General features: G+C 36.9%; 1 protein-coding gene across 2 annotated transcripts; it reads right to left on the minus strand.

Moving 5' to 3' along the window:
* Nucleotides 1–3,487: 3,487 nt before the first annotated feature.
* On the minus strand, nucleotides 3,488–8,545 carry LOC145230397 (cathepsin 8-like). Of its 2 annotated transcripts, none has more exons than XM_080095823.1 (5): nucleotides 8,430–8,545; nucleotides 8,315–8,362; nucleotides 7,589–7,731; nucleotides 6,797–6,991; nucleotides 3,488–3,726 (listed from the first exon to the last, which is right to left on the minus strand). In XM_080095823.1, exons 1-5 carry the CDS (start codon nucleotides 8,542–8,544, stop codon nucleotides 3,523–3,525), a joined length of 705 nt encoding a protein of 234 aa, XP_079951949.1. In that variant the 5' UTR covers nucleotide 8,545; the 3' UTR covers nucleotides 3,488–3,522. The 2 variants fall into 2 exon arrangements, with proteins under 2 accessions (XP_079951949.1, XP_079951950.1); XM_080095824.1 differs by lacking the exon at nucleotides 3,488–3,726 and adding an exon at nucleotides 6,142–6,625.
* Between the last annotated feature and the right edge of the window lie 1,954 nt (nucleotides 8,546–10,499).

A 10,499-nucleotide genomic window follows, 5' to 3' on the forward strand; every position in this document is an offset into this window, starting at 1 on the left:
GAAATGGTTTTGTTCAAATTAAAATACCGAAAAATACCGCAACAAATTTATTTCTGTCAGACCGTGGGAACGAAATGAAAATATCAGTAACAAAACGAATAACAAAACAAATAACATGCACTGAACGAATAACGTTTTTTCCTTTCGCTTTGTTGCGTACCGGTATGAAATTTTAAACCAAAAATACATTATTCATATGTTTGTGACAAAACACTTACGGCACTAAAACCCAACAGGTTCCCGTTACATGTTGGTCCTTAACATCAGTAACATGGTTGAAACCGGCAACTTTGCGCCAATCAAAACTTGTGGGATTGGAACTAACTTCCGATTTTGTTCCGTATATTTCTTGATCTATAGACGCCCTCGGGTGTACACCAGCTTGGTCGGGCGACTCAAAACAACTCATCCACGACAATTCTTCCTCAGTCTAGTGCAGGGGCCCTTAACCAGGGGTGCACGCATCCCCAAGGGGTGCAAGAACTGTTCCTAGGGGGTGCAAGAACTGTTCCTAGGGGGTGCGGGGATGCTGAATCATTAAGGTTGGTTAGGTCTATTCTATTTAAGCGATTATACGCAAGGGGGAGCGAAAATTGGTTGGTGATTTGAAAGGTGGTGCGAAAAGTGATTGGTGATTTGAAAGGGGTGCAGCAAGGAAAAAAGGTTAAGAACCACTGGTCTAGTGGAAAACAATCCGTGTCGTAGTTATACCAACGGTGTCTATTATGTCATTTGTCACATTACCTTAATTTGAGTAAAACTATTTAAAATCCTTTTTGGCAGTGTGAGAAAGTTAAGTCAATGTTATTTTGGGGACTTTACTCGCCTCCGACCCAAACTTGATTTTTACTCATTGCTTAACATGAAATATAGATTACATTTAGTCTTTTACTATGTAATATTGTAGCTAAACTGCAAATGAGAAAAAAATAAGTTTCCTAAAAACTGGTAAATTCAGTGGTCTATGTCTATGAAAAACATTAGGTCACCTGATCTTATGATTTTAAGATTCATATTTCGCCCTAATAGCATCGATCATCAGTATTTTATTTAAACAGAATTAAATAGGATTCTAATGTAAGAGTGCTTATGATTTAGATCAATGTGATTTAGTAACAAAAAGCTTTACCTAAACTCCAGCGAGTTTGCTGAATTCGAAAACTCTGTTTTTTATCCAAGTATTCTTGGTTATGTTGACGGACCATTTTGAGGTCATGCTTCCAAAGTTTTTCGCGTTCATTCTTATCCTCTTCAGATTTATAATTCTTGTCTAAAAATGTTCTCGTCATCAAAAAACAACACATGTTGTTAACATCCCGCATAGCACAGCCGAATTTGTGAGATATAGGCCAACTGGATTTGTTTTAATTGTTTTAAGGCTGCGAGTTGTAAACTAGCCTACAGACCGTTTAGCCACCTGTGAAAGACATGTAAGAACCATTGTGACGAGACGCAAACGTCATTTATTGGCATAATATAAGGAATGAAAAACTGATATTTATACAACAAAAACCGAATCGTATTGCAAATTGATGTTTTAAAAACAAACTAGTATTTTACGTACCGTATTTTCTAGTCCACTCTTCAAAGTTCAACAACCTTGGTCCTTCAACGACGAGTGGCATTGCCAATAACTGTCAACGTCTGTATGATGTTACTAGTTACTTAAACTAAACGACCTTAATGATGCGTTAACAACAGCGAGACCAGAGCACAAATGTATCAACGTACAAGCGTAATATCGTGATAGCGTACCTTACACCGGGTATCGAAATCACTTGTAACGACAGGTTGTCTTTCGTCCTATCACAGCCACAACAACTTTTGTTTATTTAGTTTTGTATTGCGTGACAAAAGGTTAAGACCTTGTAGATATGGCTATGGTGTTGTGCTACAGTGGTCATACCCAGGAAGCCTCTAAAAGCTATGAACTTTAAAACCAAGTTTTAACTGAGGAAAAAATATCAGATACCGGATTAAAGATACTTTTTATTTGTTCACAATGTTAATATCATTAGGCATATGTCACTTCACAATTTCTATGGCCTGGACGCTTGAATTAAAATCAATACCTTATTTACCCGACGTAAAAATTCCTACGATTTTTCTGTCTTTCTTGTGCTAGAAAATTTGCAAAAAAGCGTAACTCCAGGTTTTGAGTTACTGTTAACTGTGAACGGGCTAGCATTTAACTGTTGTATTAAACATATTTAGTTTAAGATCTATTATACGTAAGCAAAAAAACTATCGCTTGTACGGTACAGAACAAAACTCGTTTTAAACTCAAACAGCAGTCTCAACAGATCGCTCTACAATGGGATATATTGCTTTGGATGCTACTTCACAGTTGTTGCCCCTGTCCTTTGCAAGCTTGTGATATCCGGAAGTGTGGTCAGTACCCCAACTAAACACAAAGAACAAAGGTATGGAATAAAGTAGTAAAGTACGGTTGAAATCGAATAAACCTACGTAGATTTGTATCGATCAACTGACTACCTAAAACAGTACAATGCCCTCAAGAAATATTTGAAACCAGTTATAGGCTACAATATTTTTCTTTGTTCTATCGGAGATGATTCCATGTTGTGTAGGCTGCCAATTTCGATACTCTGATAACCGGGCTAAAGTAGATCTACCTCCTATAATGCTAATAGGCTACGTTTCCACTTCTGAAAAAAATGGCCAGTAATGAACTTCAGTAAACTTAGTAAGGCAGTAATAGGCCTAATTAATGCTGTCTAAATTACTTAAAAGTAATAGCTTACCTGTTTTTAATGATCCAGTAGTTGTCGTATCCATTACCCATCTTGTTTTTTTGAAAATCGTATCCCACCACCAAGACAGCATGGAATTTAACTTGGTTCCAATCGATAGGAAAGGGATCGTAAAATATATCTGAGACGCATTGTAAAAAACCTTTTTATGCTTGTTACGTTTTCCTGCCATTCTGTACAAACTTTTCATATCATTGCTTTCTTAGATCAAATTCATTTTCAGCATTCACTCTACTTTTTGCTGAATCACACATATGCACCTTTTTTGTTTTAATTTAATTACATTCGCTTACCGCAACCACTTGTTTCATTACATGCACTTTTGTCATTACAACTTTTGCTTTACGTACTTAAATACTGCGCTACTTTTCTGTTCATTGCATACAAATTCCGGTAACTCCCCACTGTTTATGCTTATATTCTTCATAAATCTGTATGTACAGTGTGCGTGCGTGCATGTGTATGTGTAAATTTTTGTGTAAGAAGGGGTAGCTGACACGGTGACCACAGAGTCTTTCGCTACCCCCCACATTCTTCTTTTCAATTTATTTTGTTTTTGTAGTTTAAATATTTCGTGCGAAATAAACTTACTTACTTACTAATTAAGGTCAAAGCAAGCCCTAATTGTCTGTGGCAAGTGAAAATGGAAGTCTAGAGCAGTCGGCAAAAGGTATTGAACTCTAAAATTGCAAAGCCAGTTGTGCCATCAACATAAAATATGTAACATTTGGCATACATATTAGACTTATTATTTACCTTCGAAATGTGACATGGACGAAAACTTAAACAGTTGGGTTTCGCTGGAAAAGACAAGTGTAACAACCACTGGTCCCTTACGCGCCACAGCAGTTTCAAGATCTTTTTCCCGATTGCTTGGATGGTTGTTTTCAATAGACTTCCATCGCCTTAGTTTGACCGCAATATTTTTTCCCGCCGATGTGCAAGTGCCACGCTAAATTTGAACAAATGAAAATGTGTAGGACTTCAATAATGCAAAAGTTTATTTTGACAAACTATAACATTGAATACCTTAACACGGTTTTAAATTTAAACTATTGCATCAAACCTCAAATGGAAACCTTTGTGGATAATCTGTTTCTGAAATAGAACCACGTTCCACAACATAATTTAATGCGTCATAAACCTGTCCCGCCCGATTTCCACTGGGTATTGTAACGTATTAATTTTGAGTTTTAATAATTTGTGCTAATTTCATGGATTTTCCACTAGTGAAATTTTGGCCGTTGTTTACTAGCAACGAACCGTTTGAATTTGAATAGCCCCTTTTGATATCTTGTCCAACGCCCTAAATAATGTTTGTCCACTAACAGCCGATTGATTGAGTGCAGTAACGGTCTTTTGTTCCCCCTACTAACTCGTTGTGTACGAAGTTGTTTGTGTTTACTCAGACTGCGTTGTCACCACAAAAGCGCAGTGGTTGGAGAGTTGCTAAGATGCTGACCGTTAAGTTGGACAATAGCTTCAGAGCCTGATATTGCATAACCGTTGAGCGTTGGTAAACAATATTTGAAATAACTGACGGTTTGTCTAGATCTATATATACGTAGTAAGTTAGGCCGAGCGTTATTCTACTTCCATTCTACTTCCAGTCTAATTCTACTTGTACTACTATTCTGTTGTACTGCATTGAATTGATGTAAGTGGATTCGCTCTGAGTAGAATCGAATAAACTACAAAAACAATCAACTTCTGGAGCAATTAATATCCAATCTGAACACGCAAAGGCTGTAAGACCTTCAATCTCATACAATTTGGCGACCGCGACGTGATTGGATTCATCCGTTGACCAAGAAAATTAAATTCAATCTTACAATTTGTTGACGCCCTTTTGTGATATATTGAAATTACCTATCAAAAATCCGACGAAAGGAAGGACTTGCAAACGAACTGCAATACGAAACGGCAGCTGATAAACATTTCAACCAAACAAAAACCTTCTGAAATGAAGTCAAAGGAGTATGAAAACGAATGTGAAAATGGAAACGGAACAATAGCTTCAAGGATGTTCATTTAAAAATCAAAAGTTAAGTTTCATATGTATTTTTGTTTTGCAAGCTTTGCCTAACAGTAATGTTATGTTATTATGTCATTTTCTATCCCCATCACTATGTTTTTAAGTGAGCTAAGCGCTGTGAACACATCATATCATTCGAATTTTTATTTCCGAGACTTATCTAATTATTTATCGCATTTTACTTGTCTCTGTATCCATTAGCTTCGTGGAGACTCGATTTTTGAGAGTTGAGACACTTTATTCTCAAGGTAATCCCCCCTCGTTTGGAAAAGTTAGCTCTTAGTAGCAACACCGTGCTGCTGGTCAGCACACATTCCTTTACGTGGTTCTGAGAAATACGTTAGCAGTTGCGCGTAGTCGCCCGGTTGTATATATTTTTCACATTGTCTGCAAGCAACATAATTACTACTTGAGCTATGATTTACCTTACATTGCACGAGGCTGAATGCCCTATATTGTTGCGCGATGCGCCTTTACTCATGTCATGACATATTATTACAAGGTTGCTACACCTTTACTGGCTAGATGGCGTTCCAAATGGATACACAATGCCTCATGATTCTAGACCAGGTTGTCCTTACTTATTATAGACCAGATGTCTATACCGGCCGCTGGCTGCCACGCAAAGCCATGGGATCTAGCGAATATTGCTCCCACCTTAAGCCAAGTTGTTGCATTTTGAAGCATTCATACATATAAAGTAAAAGCGATTTTTAATTAGTGACGTTTTGTGATTTCATCTTAAACAACCTAAAATTTTGTTCCAGCTCAAAGCAAACTACTATATAGCTTTGTATTTTCTGTATACTGTCTTTTTATTTTATTGTTTCAGATGTGAACTTTGGATGTCGTTTCGCATTGTTCAGAGAAGGAGGACATTTAAATTTTCACCACACCACTGTTGACGTACAACTCAACATACGCACTGGATTGAAAAACTACTTCCAGGAACGCGAGCGTTACGCAAATTCGTTGTTTTCAAAAGCGTATCGTATTGGTTGTCGGTGTAAAATCGAATGTTGTCTTTTTCTTCTAAAATACGTGTACAATTTTTTTTTTTTTTTTCATATTGCATTATGATTTATTTTTCTTGTATTGTGATATTATAAAGTGAAACATTTGCTGGCAAGGGGCATATTGTAACGTATTAATTTTGAGTTTTAATAATTTGTGCTAATTTCATGGATTTTCCACTAGTGAAATTTTGGCCGTTGTTTACTAGCAACGAACCGTTTGAATTTGAATAGCCCCTTTTGATATCTTGTCCAACGCCCTAAATAATGTTTGTCCACTAACAGCCGATTGATTGAGTGCAGTAACGGTCTTTTGTTCCCCCTACTAACTCGTTGTGTACGAAGTTGTTTGTGTTTACTCAGACTGCGTTGTCACCACAAAAGCGCAGTGGTTGGAGAGTTGCTAAGATGCTGACCGTTAAGTTGGACAATAGCTTCAGAGCCTGATATTGCATAACCGTTGAGCGTTGGTAAACAATATTTGAAATAACTGACGGTTTGTCTAGATCTATATATACGTAGTAAGTTAGGCCGAGCGTTATTCTACTTCCATTCTACTTCCAGTCTAATTCTACTTGTACTACTATTCTGTTGTACTGCATTGAATTGATGTAAGTGGATTCGCTCTGAGTAGAATCGAATAAACTACAAAAACAATCAACTTCTGGAGCAATTAATATCCAATCTGAACACGCAAAGGCCGTAAGACCTCAATCTTACAGTATGCAATCGACCAACTGTTGAACAGATAACTCATTCAGCCTGCTGTTTACGATTTTGTTGTGCGATTCTACAGCGGATATCTGAAGACAAAATCAAATAGCACTTAGCACCTTTTATATATTTCTAAATCCAAACCAATGCTCAAAAGTAAAAATAATTTTAGGCTACTTATTAGGACCTGGATCTTGTTTTACCTTAAGCTTATGGTATAATTACCGAATTTACATTGAATATATTCACAAAACACCTACTGTACTAAATATCCAACAGGTAGGCGTATAATGCTGATTCTTCACTGCAGTGACACAACCATTTAAAAGCCAATTAACAGATCTCGGGTTATCTGCTTGACGTGCAGGAATTACGTTGTCGGTGCGAATTGTGGGTCGGGCTCCAGATGGCATCGGAGGCATCTGACAGCTCATCCACGATCGTTCTTCTAAAGTCTACAGAAAAACATGCTGTATTTGAGTACTATTTGAGTTTCATGTTACCACGCGGCTTGTCCAATGCATTGCGCACCGGTATCTGTAGAGCAACTTTTAAGTTATATGCCGGCGAGTTTATGGAATCAGTTTTTTTTAAAGTTAGAAACAGAAACTGACTCTCTGGAACTGGAGCGGTTCGGTAACACAGGGGTGTATATATGTAAGCTAGGCATAATATCAACTTTATAGAGCTTTTCTGGTAATTGTATTTTTATACCAACGTTTCGATGTCCTATACAGGGTAAATAACACTGAATACGCGTCGTACAGTGCACGATTATTTCTGAAGTCTTGGAATATTCACCAACGGGGCAATACAATGAACCTCAAAACAAAACGTTGTTGATTTAAATTAAACTGTAGCGTAATCTTAAAAAATGGTTTAACCGCTTGGTACCAAGTAATTTAACGTTTAGAATCGGCTGGGCCCTAGTAACAACTTGACAAATAGAAATAGTTGGACTGTTAATGCGGATATGATGGATACAACTTTTCTTTACAACTTTGTTTAGGTAGCCAAAAGACATTCAAAAACTAAAAGCAATATACATTTACCCGATCACTCCACCGGGTCAGTTGAATTCGGTAACCGTGTTCACCAGCCAAGTATTCTTTGTTGTGTTTTTTGATCATATCAACGTTTTCTATCCAAAGATTTTCGCGTTTAGTTCTGATTTCTTTCGTTTTATAATCCTTGTCTAAATAATACGGGGAAAAAATTAAAAGCAAAAACGTTCTCCAGAATCAAATCTGTTTTATTCATATGTAGCATGTCTTATTACAGACTCCAAACTAGTTTTACGGCAACGCGATCAGATCGAATGTCTCTAGGCATTAATAAGCATATGAGCCTAAGCGAAAGAATTTAATAAAAGTAGTGAATTTCATATAGTCACAGTAACTGAAACATTAAAGGTTCATGTAAACATTAAGTCATTTGGCCTTAATGTTATGAGACATATGCATTTTAATACAATTTAGGGGGCAAAGTGGAGAACCTATATGGCGTGTTGTGCACCATTGTAATATAGCTTTACTAAGGTCTGACTTCGAAGAAGAGCTTTAAAGGCCCGCTACCGGAAAAAAAGTTTAAGGTAAATGGAGCTAAATTGACATGGAATGTTTAAAAATCTCATTATGACCCCTGTATTTGGATATGGTAGACTTTGACTCAATTTTGATTTTGCGCACAGTACCGCCCAGGATCCGACGATACATTTGCTGGCCGCCGTACGTGCCAGATATTAGTGGATTTGTAGTTCAACACCAATGTAAACTAACCAAATTTGTTCATCCATTCCTCAAACGATAAATATTTTGGTTCTTCTTCTGTAAAAAAATAAGAAAAAAATTCCCGAAAAGTCGACATGGAATATTAACCTAAGGTGACTTTTACCTTCAAAGTGATGGACCCTGCTGAGACTTAACCAAGCTATCAAGGCCCATGTTGCCTGTGTCTCTTGGCTATCAGGTTTCGGCATAAACTCGTTCTCTTGGAAGTGTTTTGTCATACCTGTGATACATCAAGGAAGCCTTTAGGCGCGTTAGAAACACATTTACCACTTTAAACTTGCTTTTTTGGCCTAATGACATGCAGTTCAAAACGGTTTACTTTATCAATGACTAAATACAGACTTAAAAAGTACGATTTATATGAATACAAAAAAGACCAGCAAAATGCAAAACGACGTTAAACCTTTATTTTCGGAAATATTTGCTATACTATTAAGAACATTAGGTAAAATTTCATTAAACTAAAAAAGAAATAAATTGTTGGAAATTGCTTACCTTTGTCGTAATAATATGTTATAAGCAACTAAATAAGATTTTCCAAATTTCTTGTTATAATCCAGTCACCCAGTAAATTCAAATGACGCAAGCTACTTACTTACATCTAACTCCATTAATCTCATTTTAGGGCGTTCTAAAATAAGAGGTTAACAAATTTTATTATAACACTTTATATAGACAGCATACAGCCTTTATCCACAAAGGCTAATACAAAATGATCCAAGGCTGTGTTCCTTCCAAATATTACGTTACAAATAACTTCGTCAATTGTCGCTGCTTACTTCTCACATTTCGCCTTTAGAAGCCTTTTTTGTTTTAAACAACGAGTGAAAAAGATACCGGCCCGTGATATCGGCATTAACATCTCATTTGGGATGGGGTTTTTGCTGGGCCTGGTTCCACATAAACTAAAGTGTCATGTTTACACCATAGTACGGATGTGGCGTGGCACCTATAGAGCTGAGCCTGGAAAACCTGCTTGTGATAGCAACATACGTTTTATTGGATCAAGTTTAGGACACGCGCAATAACCGCGGTTTTCTGCGAAGAATTTTATTCCACAAAAACATATACAGTACAGAAACAACGTACCAAACTTTGATCTGTCCAAGACTTTTGATTACCCAGTTGGTATTCATAGATTGATTGAGCACTCTGAAAGTCATAGTTTGTTAGTAAAATGCAAATGCACCAACTCCATGCACGCACAAAGGGCGCTTTAAAATTCAAGCCATTTCGTCCAGCAGATCGATTGGCAAAATTTGCATTTCAGTTCATAAACAAAAGACTCCATTCGGCTTTTTTTCATTTTCACATCAGCAATACATCAACGTGCAACAAGAGGTGCTACAACACAAAAATTTTTCGTTTCACAAGTTTCATCAAGTCGGGCTCAAAATACACTTAAATACAAGTGGACCGCAGTTTGGAATAAATTACCAGATAAAATAACCACCAAAAAACAGGCTTAAAAGCTTTCATGAGAAACAGCAAATCTTTCATACTGGCAACATATATATGAGCGACTATCATTCCTCAAAATTCCTAGGTTTGCTGTGCAATTGGCATGAACCACACGTGGTGCATTATTTACATACCACGGGGTGTTATGGTGTTAATTACTTGTGCGACGCAAATACCGTTTACTAATACCCAACGAGTCAAGAACTTATTGTTACAGCCGTATTTTCACAAAGATTCATGTTATTATTTACTTAATGCATTTACAAAAACATTGACCGTATAACGCAGTGCTTATTTTTTTTCTTTCTCTTCTTGTGTTCACATTTTATACAGCCATTCAGCGAAAACAAATAGTTATTTAGGTTCTCTATAGCAAATTGTTGCTCCAGCTGCACCCTTTTTGTTTCAATGCCTATTTTACATGTGTTACCTATATGTCATATTTATATTTTGGCGCTGAAACAAATAAAAAATTGATTGATTGATTGATGGTCAATGCCAATTGATTCTCGACCACTACATCGGCTATGGCATGATTTGCAGACAAACAAAGCATATGTAACGATGTTAGTTGGCACACCAACCTACCGGCAAATAAACCGGGTTGCAACTAGAGATGTACCGAATATTCGGTTTGCCGAATTTATTCGGCCGAATCGATCATTTTTGCAAAGATTCGGTTTCGGCCGAATAATTTGTTGCGATTCGGCCG

This window comes from Phallusia mammillata, chromosome 5, assembly GCF_965637545.1.
Source record: "Phallusia mammillata chromosome 5, kaPhaMamm4.hap1.1, whole genome shotgun sequence".
Classification (NCBI taxonomy): Eukaryota; Metazoa; Chordata; class Ascidiacea; order Phlebobranchia; family Ascidiidae; genus Phallusia; species Phallusia mammillata.